Below are 12,443 nucleotides of genomic sequence, written 5' to 3' on the forward strand. Positions count from 1 at the left end.
ATCAGCCAGGCATAGTGGTGCACGCCTGTAATCCCAGCTACTTGGAAGGCTGAAGCAGGAGAATCACTTGAACCCGGGAGACTGAGGTTGCAGTGAGCCAAAATCGCAGCACTGCACTCCAGGCTGGATGAAAGAAGGAGACTCCGTCTCAAGAAAAAAAAAAAGAATCCAATGCTAAACAAGGGGGTGGTAGGCACTGGGGACATGGTAGCCAGAGACAAAGTCGTTGTCCTTCTAGCCTTCTTTGAGATGCTAGCTCAGATGTCCCCTCTTCCAGGAGGCCTTCTCTGATGCCACAGGCTGGGTCAGCTGCTTCTTCCAGGCTCCCAGAGTCCCTTTAGGTCTCCCGTCCAAGCCCTGTCCACCTTGGGTGGTCCATATCTGGTGATAGGTCTTTCCCACCGAACTGCGAGGCCCCTGAGGGCAGGGCCAGGGCTGTCTCAGTCATCGTAGAGGTCTCTAGCGCGGATCCAGGCACAAGGCAGGGGCCCAGGCATTGTTTTACTGCATGAACGGAACCATCAAGGGGTGCACTCCCAGCTCTGCAATTTTTTCCAGTGCGCAAGAGGGCGGACAGTAGTTGAGCAAGTCAACCACAGGAAGCGGGCTTCCCTGGGGGCAGCCGCCTCCGCGCACCCGGCTAGCCTCCACTCCAGGATAAATAAACAAACGAGTAAACAATTAACCGACACAGAGAAGTGCGGACTGCCGGCTTGGGTCGCTGTCAAGATTTCCCAAGCATCGCCCTAGGGGCCCGAATGTCTGGAGGTCACATCAACGAGAGAGCCGTCGGGGTTGGTTGATAAGAGGCGGGCGTGGGATTCCGGACCTGCATTGGAAACCTGCACAGGCAGAAAAATGCACAAAAGGATTTTGTAAAGAGGGTGGGACTCTGGGGTATACACTGTCTTCATTTCTGAGAGTCTGAAGAAACAGAGAGCGTGGGGACCAGGTCTGCGTGTGACGGAGGAGTCAGTGGGTCCACAGCGCCGCCTGCAAACCGAACCGGGGAAGCTGCAGCCGAAGGTTGCCGCGGGGCTGGCGGAGCGGTGGACTCTTCAGCCATTGGCTCAAGAGCAGCCAATCACGAGGCAGGAACGGGAGGCGGGGATGCTCGGATTCACCGCGGAATCCCAGTGTCTGGGCCACCGCGGAATCCCAGTGTCCCAGTGTCTTGCTTAGTAGATACGCACTAAATATCTACTGGATGGATGCATAATAAACATATATATATCTTTAAAAAACGAGACAAGGTCTCGCTCCGTCGCCCAGGCTGGAGCGCAGTGCTGCAATCACAGCTTACTACAAGCTCCTCCTTCCCAGCTGAAGGGATCCTCCCACCTTAGCCCCCACAGTATCTGGGACTATAGGCGTGTGCCAGTGCACCCGGCTAATTTTTATATTTTTTGTAGAGACAGGGCCTCGCCATGTTGCCCTGGCTGGTCTCGAACTCCTGGACTGAAGTGATCCGCTCACCTCGGCCTCCCAAAGTGCTGGGATTACAGGAGTGAGCCACCGCGACCAGCCAACCTCTCTGTTTTTTGTTTTTGTTTTTGTTTTTTTCTTGAGACAGTCTCTCTCTGTCACTCAGACTGTAGTGCAGTAGCGTGATCTCCGCTCACTGCAACCTCTGCCTCCCGGATTCAAGCGATTCTCGTGCCTTAGCCTCCCAAGCAGCTGGGACTACAGGCGCGCGCCACCACGCCTGGCTGATTTTTTGTATGTTTATTAGAGACGAGGTTTTGTCATATTGCCTAGGATGGTCTCAAACTCCTGAGCTCAGGCAATCCACCTGCCCCGGTCTCCCAAAGTGCTAGGATGACGGGCGTGAGCCACCGCGCCCCGCCACAACCTCTCTATTTTAATAAACGTTTAAAATTGAGGTCGGGCGCGCTGACTCGCGACTGTAATTCCAGCACGTTAGGAGGCTAACGGAGGAGGATCACTTGAGGCCAGGAGGAGTTCCAGACCCTATCTAGCAAAATAAATAAATAAATAATTGTTCTTTCAGGACTTATCTTTTCTATGTCTGTGCCACGTAGCCCCAAACAGACTCGAAACCACTCAAGCCATGAGACTCCTCAGGGTAGAGACAAAGTTGTTTTGATCTTCTCCCTACCTGTGTCCAGCACTCTGCCCCATCCTGGACACTAATCCTTGCTTGGTTAATTTCCACTCCTTTTTTTTTTTTTTTTGAAAAGGAAGGTTGCTCTGTCGCAGAGGCTGGAGTGCAGTGGCGCCATCTCGGCTCACAGCAACCTCTGCTTCCCAGGTTCAAGCGATTCTCCTGACTCTGCCTCCCAAGTAGGTGGGATTACAGGCACGCACCACCACGCCCAGCTAATTTTTATATTTTTAGTAGAGACGGGCTTTCACCATGTTGTCCAGGCTGGTGTCAAACTCCTGACCTCAAGTGATCCGCCCACCTTGGCCTCTCAAAGTGCTGGGATTAGAGGCATGAGCCACTGTGTTTGTTTTTTTTGTTTTTTGTTTTTGTTTTTTTTTCGAGACAGAGTCTTACTCTGTTGCCCAGGCTGGAGTGCAGTGGCACGATCTCTGCTCACTGCAACCTCCACCTCCCAGGTTCAAGTGATTCTCCTGCCTCCTGAGTAGCTGGGATGACAGGCATGCACCACCATGCCCAGCTCCACTCATCCTTGTGATCTCAGCTCAAATGTCACCCCGTCTAGGAAGCTGTCACTAACTCTTCAACTTGGCTAGGTACCCATTATGAGCAGCTGTGGCAGCCAGCCTCCACGATGGACCCCAGTGAGTCTCAGCTGGTATTTGCATTGCCTCCTGCATTGGACAGGGCTGATTACGTACCAATAGAACATTGTGGAAATGACAGTGTCATAAAAGATCTGAGGCAAGGTCATAAAAGACATAGCAGCTTCCACCATGCTCTTTCTTAGATCACTCATGCTTTGGGAAAACAGCTGCCATGTGAGGACATTCATATGTCCTTGTGGACAGATCCACATGGAGAGGAACTGAGACCTCTGGCCAATAGCCAGCATTCGTTTACCAACCACAGGATCGAGCCACCTGGAACACAGGTGCTTCAGCTCCAGTCAAGCGTTCACATGCCAGCCTGGAAAATGTAGCAAGACCTCTTCTTTCAAAAAATTTAAAAATTAGCTGGGCATGGTGGCGCGTGCCTGTAGTTCCCACTACTCAGAAGGCTGAGGTGGGAGGATTGTTTGAGCCCTGGAGGTTGAAGCTGCAGTGAGCTGTGATTGCACCACTGCATGCCAGTATGGGTTATAGTGCAAGACCCTGTCTCAGAAAAGAAAAAAAGAAAAAAAGAAAAAAAAAAAAAGACAGTGTTCTCGTGACTGTAGCACTGGCTAATATCTTTTTTTTTTTTTTAGATGGAGTCTCGCTCTGTAGCCCAGGCTGGAGTGCCATGGTACGATCTTGGCTCACTGCAACCTCTGCCTCCTGGGTTCAAGCAGTTCTCTTGTTCAGCCTTCCTAGTAGCTGGGACTACAGTTGCACACCACCATGCCTGGCTAATTTTTGTATTTTTAGTAGAGATGGAATTTTACCATATTGATCAAGCTGGTCTCGAACTCCTCACCTCAGGTGATCCACCTGTCTCTGCCTTTCAAAGCGCTGGGATTATGGGTGTGAGCCACCGCCCCTGGCCTTCTTTTATTTATTTATTTATTTATTTATTTATTTATTTTTTGGAGACAAAGTCTTGCTCTTGTCCCCCCCGGCTGGAGAGCGATGGCACGATCTCGGTTCACTGCAACCTCCGCCTTCTGGGTTCAAGCGATTCTCCTGCCTCAGTCTCCCGAGTAGCTGGAATTACAGGCGCCTGCCACCATACCCGGCTAATTTTTTTAAAAGTATTTTTAGTTGAGACAGGGTTTCATCATGTTGGCCAGGCTGGTCCCAAACTCCTGACCTTCAGTGATCTGACCTCCTTGGCCTCCCAAAGTGCTGGGATTACAGGCATGAGCCACCGCGCCCGGCCTTTTTAAATTTTCTTTTGAGACAGAATTTCACTCTGTTGCCCAGGCTGGAGTGAAGTGGCACACTCTCAGCTCACAACAACCTCTGCCTCCCAGGCTCAAGTGATTCTCGTGCCTCAGCCTCCCAAGTAGCTGGGAGTACAGTCACACACTACCATGCCCAGCTAATTTTTGTACTTTTAGTAGAGATGGGGTTTCACCATGTTGGCCAGACTGCTCTTGAACTCCCAACCTCAGGTGATCCACCCACCTCGGCCTCCCAAAGTGCTGGGATTACAGGGATGATCACTGCGCCTGGCCTTAAAATGTATTTGTGTTACGTCATTTAAGTCCATTTTTCCTGTTACACTGTGCATGCTGTGAGGGTGGGGGCTGTGTCTGTTTTCTTGCTGCAAATGCATTCATTCATTCAACAAATGTTTATTGAACACCAGACTTGTGCCAAGTATGAAGCTGAGCACTGGAGATCAGGACTGGGACTAAGGGGAGGCAAGGGCACAAAATTTAATGAGGCACATATTCTCAGTCCTGTGTAAGAGAGGACTTGGCATCCAAGACTGAGGTCCTTTTACAATTTTGCAAGCTGGACACTTTGCTTGTGTCATCCTAGTATCAATCCTGTTGGAGACAAAAAAGTACATAAGACAGAAATGATCTCTGGCCTCCTTTGGCCCCTGTAATATTCAACAACTATGTGTTGGTTATTCTGCTAGTACTAGACCTTAAATTTACATAATTCCATAATACACTCTGTTTTATTTATTTAATTAAATTTTTTTTTTTTTTTTGAAACAGAGTCTCTCTTTGTGCCCCAGGCTGGAGTGCAGTGGCACGATCTCGGCTCACCACAACCTCCACCTCCAGAGTTCAAGCACTTCTCCTGCCTCAGCCTCCCGAGTAGCTGGTACTACAGGCATGTGCTACCAAGCCTGGCCAATTTTTGTATTTTTAGTAGAGATGCTGCTTCGCCATGTTGGACAGGCTGGTCTCGAACTCCTGACCTCAGGTTATCTGCCCGCCTTGGCCTCCCAAAGTGCTGGGATTATTGGAGTGAGCCACCACGCCTGGCCTGCTTTGTTCTTATTAGGGCCAATCTCCCCTCAGTACTAATGGTAGTAACTTGATTGACTGCTTACTATCTGTCATCATGTTCTAGGTAATGAAGATACAGTTATCAGACAGGGTCCCTGCCCTCAACAACTCACTACCTGATGAGAGATCTAGACAAACATACACTACATACTCATAGAGCAAATAAAATAATTTTTAAAATGTAATAAAGGCCATTAAAAAAAACCAAACTAGGTTGGGCATGGTGACTCACGCCTGTAATCTCAATACTTTGAGAGGTGGAAGAGGAAGGATCGCTTGAATTCAGGAGTTCAAGAGCAGCCTAGGCAACATAGCAAGACCCTGTCTCTACAAAAAGTACCAAAAAATAGCCAGGTGTGACAGCATGTGCATGTAGTCACAGCAACTCGGGAGGCTGAAGCCGGGGGATCACTTAGGCCCAGCAGGTTGAGGCTGCAGTGAGCTGAGATCGTGCCACTGTACTACAGCCTGGGTGACCAAGGGGGACCCTCTTTCAGAAAAAAAACAAAAACAAAGACAAAAATAAAACACACCAAAAAAACTAAACTAACTGCTGACCTGGAGTTTTTGTTTTTGTTTTTTTTTTTTGACTTGTTTTTTTGTTTTGCTCATGTCACTCCAGCTAGAGTGTAATGGTATGATCTTGACTCACTGCAACCTTTGCCTCCCGGGTTCAAGCAATTCTCCTGCCTCAGTTTCCTGAGTAGCTGGGATTACAGGCACCTTCCATCACACCCAGCTAATTTTTGTATTTTTAGTGGAAACAGGGTTTCACCATTTTGGCCATGCTGGTCTCAAACTCCTGACCTCAGGTGATCCACCCACCTCAGCCTCTCAAAGTGCTGAGATTACAGGTGTGAGCCACCACACCCCGGCCAACCTAGAGATTTTTTTTTTGGGGGGGGGTCTTTATTGCCCAAGCTGGGGTGCAGTGGTGAGATCTGGGCTCACTGCAGCCTCCGCCTCCTGGGTTCAAGTGATTCTCCTGCTTCAGCCTCCTGAGTAGTTGGGATTGTAGGTGCGCACCACCATGCCCGGCTAATTTTTTGAATTTTTAATAGAGATGGGGGTTTCACCATGCTGGTCAGGTTGGTCTCTCGGACTCCCGACCAAGTGATCCGCCCGCCTCGGACTCCCAAACTGCTGGGATTACAGGGGTGAGCTACCACGCCCGGCCGGTTCAAATGCATGCTCTTAAACTGTTGTCTCCCGAGAGACACACGCAACATGTTTTAAGCAAAGCACTGGCTTGGTGGTGGCTCATGCCTGTAATCTTGGTGATTTGGGAGGCTGAGGGTCGCTTGAACTGAGTTCGAGATCAACCTAGGCAATATATCTAGACCCGTCTCTATTTAAAAAAAATTGAAGAAATCACTGAATGAGGAATGAAAAGACATTTTCTAGCTCCCGAGGACAGTTTTTCAAAATTTAAAACTACTATTCCCAGCATGCCCTCCTCTCCGGGGTTGGGGACCTAAGAGAACTACATTTCCCCGAATGCAACGCCTGCACCGCTGGTTCTTCAGCATCTCGGGAACTGTAGTCCTCTGTAAAGGGGTTTGTCCACAAATCCCAGCATGCACTTGGGATCTGACTCGTTTGGTAGGAAAAGGACTGGCTGTGACTCTTCACCCAGGCTGGCCCCATTGGTGAAACTACAACTCCCAGGGGTCTGTGCGCGAGAGGGAAGGCGGGTTTTTCTACCGGAAGTCCGCTCTAGCTCTGGGCCCTACAACTGCACCCTGAGCCGGAGCTGCCCAGTCGCCGCGGGACCGGGGCCGCTGGGGTCCGGACAGGGGTCGCCATGGTAACCGGGGCGCGCTACGCCTGGGACTGGCGGAGGGGGGTCCACGCGTAAATAGCCGAGGCTCGATCAGGCGCTGACAAGCCCCTTCTCTGCTGCGGATGGTCTGGGTCGGGCGCGGGCTCCGGGGATTGGGGCCACTGCCGGGAAGGAGGGCACAGGGCGGTGATTCTGCGCGCGGGGGTTACCAGGGGTCTCGCGGCGACGGGCGTTGAGGTGGTGTTCGAAAGGGAAAGGGTTGTGCAGGTGGGAGACATTGTAGATAGTTGGAAGCTTTGAAACGGGAGGAAACTCGTGAGACACAGCCTTGGGGGTAGCGAGAAGGCATTGGAGGTGGGGAGGGGGCGTCCCAAAGAGGAAGGCGCTCTGGAAGTGTGGCGGGAGCGCTGGGACAAGAACGCGAGACCTTGGAAAGGGGGAGGGAGGTTTTCTTGGTGGGAGGAGTCTCTAGAGACAAGGATCTGATTGCAGGTGGAGAGGGGATGTTGAAACAGGGCAGGAGACTGCCTATGAGAGAGGGATCATCTCAAGGAGAAGAGACCTAGCACAGGAAACCAAAAGGAGGCAACTGTAGGGAATGAGACTTAAGCGTCTGGGAGAGCTCTGTAAAAGGAGAGAGGGCCTGGAGGTAAGATAGACACTCGGAATGAATGGGGAGCAATTGAATAGCAATTGAATAGGTCTTTCCAAAAGGAGAGATCTTGTGGGGTGGGGAGTAGGCTTGAAAGTGTGAGATCTGGGGAGGAATCTTTGTTGGGGCAAAGACTGAACATTGGATTTAGGAGTGCCCCTATCCCCCAGGTTGGGGCTTTGGATCTAGGAAAGGGTTCTTTGGGCTGGAAGTTGGGAAAGAAAACGAATGGGAAAGGGTGTCAGAGTTGGGGCGGAGTCTCCTCCAGGAACAGGGTCCTTGGAGGCAAAATGTGACCTTTTGAAGAAGGGAGGAAACCTGGGAGTGGGACAAGGGATGTCACCAATAAAAAGCCCATTGAGGCCCCAAGGAGGGGAACTAAGACCGAGAAAGTGGAGGTCAAAAGGGAACAACTCCAGATGAGGGGGATTGGAGACAGGGAAGGTTGGGGGGCATCTAGGGGGGACGGCAGAGGCGTGAGGATGCAGGGATTCAGGACGGAGGGGACTTGAGATTCCAACTGGGAAGAAAACAGGGAGAGGTATACGAGGGAATTTGGGAGTAAGAGGCAGAGATTTTTGTCAACTCTGTGGGTTTGCTTCTAGTTCTCCTAACTCTGTGTGCATATGTCTCGGGCTTGGCTCCCAGGCTGTGACTGCCTGGTGTAGGTCCCCCAATGTCCCTTCCTGCCCGGAACCCCTCCCCTGCTAGGAAGTGGTTTTCCCTGGCTCAGCAGAAGGAGTTCTTGGAAGGAGAGTAACATCTTGTTCCGGTCCAGTTTGGTTGGTTGGGGGAGGGAGGATAGAGTGTGTGGAGAATGAGGCTTAGAAAAGAGAGTGGACTCTCTTTCCTAAGAGAAGACTCTCAGGCTGGGGCGGTGACTCATGCTTGTAATCCCAGCACTTTGGGAGGCTGAGGCATGCGAGTCACATGAGGTCAGGAGTTTGAGACCAGCCTGGTCAACATGGTGAGACCCCCCGTCTCTACTAAAAATACAAAAATTAGCCAGGCGTGGTAGGTGGACGCCTGTAATCCCAGCTACTTGGGAGGCTGAGGCAGGAGGATCGCTTGAATCCGGGAGGCAGAGGCTGCAGTGAGCTGAGACTGTGCCACTGGCCTAGGTGACAGAGTGAGACTCTGTCTCAAAAAAAAAAAAAAAAAGAGAGAAAAGGCCGGGCGCAGTGGCTCATGCCTGTAATCCCAGCAGGCTGAGGCGGGCAGATCACAAAGTCAGGAGTTCGAGACCAGCCTGACCAACATGGTGAAACCCCGTCTCTACTAAAAATACAAAAATTAGCCAGGCATGGTGGCATGCGCCTGTAATCCCAGGTACTTAGGAAGCTGAGGCAGGAGAATCGCTTGAACCTGGGAGGCAGAGGTTGCAGTGAGCTGAGACAGTGCCATTGCACTGTAGCCTAGGCGACAGAATGAGACTCTGTCTCAAAAAAAAAAAAAAAAGAAAGAAAAGAAAAAGACAGGACTAGAGGCTCTCTTTCCTAAGACAAGGCTACCACAAGTTGGGGTCAGAGGGTTCAGAGCAAAGCCTTTGGACTCCCACCTCTGCTTTCTGGCTGTGAGACTTCCTTTCCTTGAATCTCAGTTTCCTCATCTATAAAATGGACATAAGCATGCCTGTCTCAGACAGAAGTGGACCCAGAGCTTCTAGCAGATTAAGCTTGGGCCATGGTTTTCTGAAAATCACATAATGGAAAATATAATGCTGTTAAGAGCTGGTACTTACATAACCTTTAGTTCGTACCAGTCACTGTACTACACCTCTATGTTTTTGTTTTTCTGAGACAGCATCTCGCTCTGTTGCCCAGGCTGGAGTGCAATGGCGCAATCTCAGCTCACTGCAACCTCCACCTCCTGGGTTCAAGCGATTCTCATGCCTCAGCCTCCTGAGTAGCTGGGATTGCAGCCACCCCCCCGCATCACACCTGGCTAATTTTTGTATTTTTAGTACAGATGGGTTTCTCCATGTTGGCCAGGCTGGTCTCGAACAGGATCCTGACCTCAAGTAATCTGCCCGCCTCGGCCTCCCAAAGTGCTGGTATTACAGGCGTGAGCCACCGTGGCCGGCCAGGAATATCCTCTACTCCTCACAGTAAACTGAGGCACCGAAGTGGCACCAAAGTCAAGTCATGAAAGTGGCAGACGCTTTGGAAAACAGTTTAGCAATTCCTGAGAAAGTTAAACATAGCGTTAGCCTGTGACCCAGCAATCTCACGCCTAGGTAGATACCCAAGAGAAATGATACATCCACACAAAAACTCACACACGAAAGTTCATAGCAATATTATTCATAATAGTCCCAAAGCAGAAACAACCCAAATGTCCGAAGTGCGGCCTTATCTATCCAACAGAGGATCACTCAGCCATGGAAAGGAATGCAGCTCTGCCATTTGCCAGCCGATGGGTGAGCCTGGAAAACGTCACGCTGAGTGAAGGAAGCCAGACACGAAAGCCACAGAGTGCATGATTCCACTCACATGCAATGTCCAGAACAGACACATCCACAGAGACAGAAAGGAGACTCATGGCTGCCAGGCGCTGGGGGGACGGAGAGTGACTGCTGATGGGTGGGGAGTTTTTCAGGGAAGATGCTGGAAATGTTCTGGAATTAGATAATAAATTAGATAGTGGTAATATTAGGTGGGGTACGGTGGCTCACACCTGACCCAGCACTTTGGGAAGCTGAGGTGGTGGATCACTTGAGGCCAGGAGTTCGAGACCAGCCTGGACAACATGGTGAAACCCCATCTCTACTGAAAATACAAAAAATTAGCTGGGCATGGTGGTGTGCACCTGCAGTCCCAGCTACTTGGGAGGCTGAGGCAGGAGAGTCGCCTGAACCCAGGAGGTGGAGGTTGCAGTGAGGCAGGATCACGCCACTGCACTCTAGCCTGGGCAACAGAGCAAGACTGTCTCAAAAAAAAACAAAAAACAAAAGATAGTGGTGATTTTTACACAACTGTGAATATATACTAAGAGAATATACCAAAACCCATTTTAACTGTCTACATTTTAAGTGGATGGATTTTATGGTGTGTGAATTACAATTTTATAAAAAGTTGGTAAGCAAAGAGAAAAAAAGAAGTGGCAGAGCTGAGACTTAGCCCAAAGGAGTCTGAACCTCAAACATTTGAGTATCTACCACTTCCTAGCCACTGGACTAAGTTTATAAACTTTTTTTTAACCTTTGAAAAAACCCTGGTTGGCAGGGCATGGTGGCCCATGCCTATAACCCCACACTTTGGGAGGCAGAGGCGGGTGGATCACCTGAGGTCAGGAGTTCGAGACCAGCCTGGCCAACATGGTGAAACCCCGTCTCTACCAAAAATACAAAAATTAGCCAAGTGTGGTGGCAGGTGCCTGTAATCCCAGCTACTCAGGACACTGAGGCAGGAGAATTGCTTCAACCCGGGAGGTGGAGGTTACAGTGAGCCAAGATTGCACCATTGCACTCCAACCTGGGTGACAGAACGAAACACTAAACATTTAAAAATAGCAAAAAACAATAATGAAAAAACCACCCTGGCGAGATGAATCTTCTTGGGAGACTTGTTTTGCTGGTGAGGAAACTGAGGCCTAGAGGGGCACACAAGGCTGGGCACGGTGGCTCATGCCTGTACTCCTAGCACTTTGGGAGGCTGAGGTGGGAGAATTGCTTGAGCCCAGGAGTTTGAGACCAGCCGGGGCAACATAGCAAGACTCTGTCTCTACAAAAAAAAAGAGAGACAAGAGGTGGTGGAGCCTGGGACTCGGGGCCCTGGAGCTGACTCCAGAGTTGACTTGTGGAAGGGAAGTCACTTCACAGTTGTGCTGGAGGGACCAGGGATGGAGCATGTGGCCAGGCTGGCCTGGCTTGGGTCTGGGAAGCAGCCGAGACTCCTGGAAGTCAGGCAGCAGGGAGGCCCTGAGCTCTATCTCTCCTCCGGGTGGATGGGTGGGGCTGTTGGGCAGCGCCCAACCCGCCCTCCCTGCCTCTCTCACTTCCTCCTTCTCCTCCTGCTCTCCCCAGATCCGCTTTATCCTCATCCAGAACCGGGCAGGCAAGACGCGCCTGGCCAAGTGGTACATGCAGTTTGATGATGATGAGAAACAGAAGCTGATTGAGGAGGTGCACGCCGTGGTCACCGTCCGAGACGCCAAACACACCAACTTTGTGGAGGTGATGCCTGTTTCATGCCTCCTGCACCCCGCTGCTTCCTCATGCCCTACTGCCCCACTCCCTGCCCAGCCTCTAGTTGCAAGAACCCCTTAGACCCTCTATCCATCCTATATTCATTCACTCAACCTGCTTTGAGCTTGCTTGCTTCTTCCCTTCCTTTGTTTGTACTCTTCATTGTGAAAAATCATAAACATATAGATTAGTACAATGAAAGAAAAGTGTATTGGAGATTCATATACCTACTACCCAAATTTAATCAGTATTAATATTTTGCCTTTTTGTTTTGCACTATTATTATTAATTTTTTTTACCTAAGATTAAAAAAGAAATTTCTTTTTTTTTTTGCCAAATAATTTTTTTTTTTTGCTGGTGCCTTTTTCAGACTTCCTATAGAATGTTCAAACCCAGAAAAGTAGAGAGAATAGGCCAGGTGCAGTGGCTCATGCCTGTAATCCCAGCACTTTGGGAAGTGGGAGGATCGCTTGAGCCCAGGTGTTCAAGACCAGCCTGGGCAATGTAACAAGACCTCATCTTTATTTTCTATTTCATGTTATTTAATTAATTAATTAATTAATTTTTTTTTGAGACAGAGTCTCACACTATTGTCCAGGCTGGAATGCAGTGGTGTGATCTCAGCTCACTGCAACCTCCGTCTCCCAGGTTCAAGCAATTCTCCTGCGTACTTCCAAGTAGCTGGAATTACAGGCGTCCACCACCACGCCCGGCTAATTTTGTATTTTTAGTAGAGACAGGGTTTCA

General features: G+C 50.0%; 1 protein-coding gene across 5 annotated transcripts in view; it reads left to right on the forward strand.

Moving 5' to 3' along the window:
• The first annotated feature begins 4,790 nt into the window (after positions 1–4,790).
• Positions 4,791–12,443, forward strand: part of AP2S1 (adaptor-related protein complex 2, sigma 1 subunit) — a 14,871-nt gene continuing 7,218 nt past the window's right edge. For 2 of the 5 annotated variants that reach the window (XM_011962937.1, XM_011962939.1), the window contains exons 1-2: positions 6,661–6,882; positions 11,535–11,684. In XM_011962937.1, coding sequence (XP_011818327.1) covers positions 6,880–6,882; positions 11,535–11,684 — 153 coding nt within the window. In that variant the 5' untranslated portion in view covers positions 6,661–6,879. Of the gene's footprint in view, positions 4,897–6,660; positions 6,990–7,322; positions 7,508–11,534; positions 11,685–12,443 lie in introns of those variants that run through there. The other 3 variants (XM_011962938.1, XM_011962936.1, XM_011962935.1) reach the window with 3 other exon arrangements.

This window comes from Colobus angolensis, unplaced genomic scaffold (genome assembly GCF_000951035.1).
Source record: "Colobus angolensis palliatus isolate OR3802 unplaced genomic scaffold, Cang.pa_1.0 Scaffold60, whole genome shotgun sequence".
Lineage (NCBI taxonomy): Eukaryota > Metazoa > Chordata > Mammalia > Primates > Cercopithecidae > Colobus > Colobus angolensis.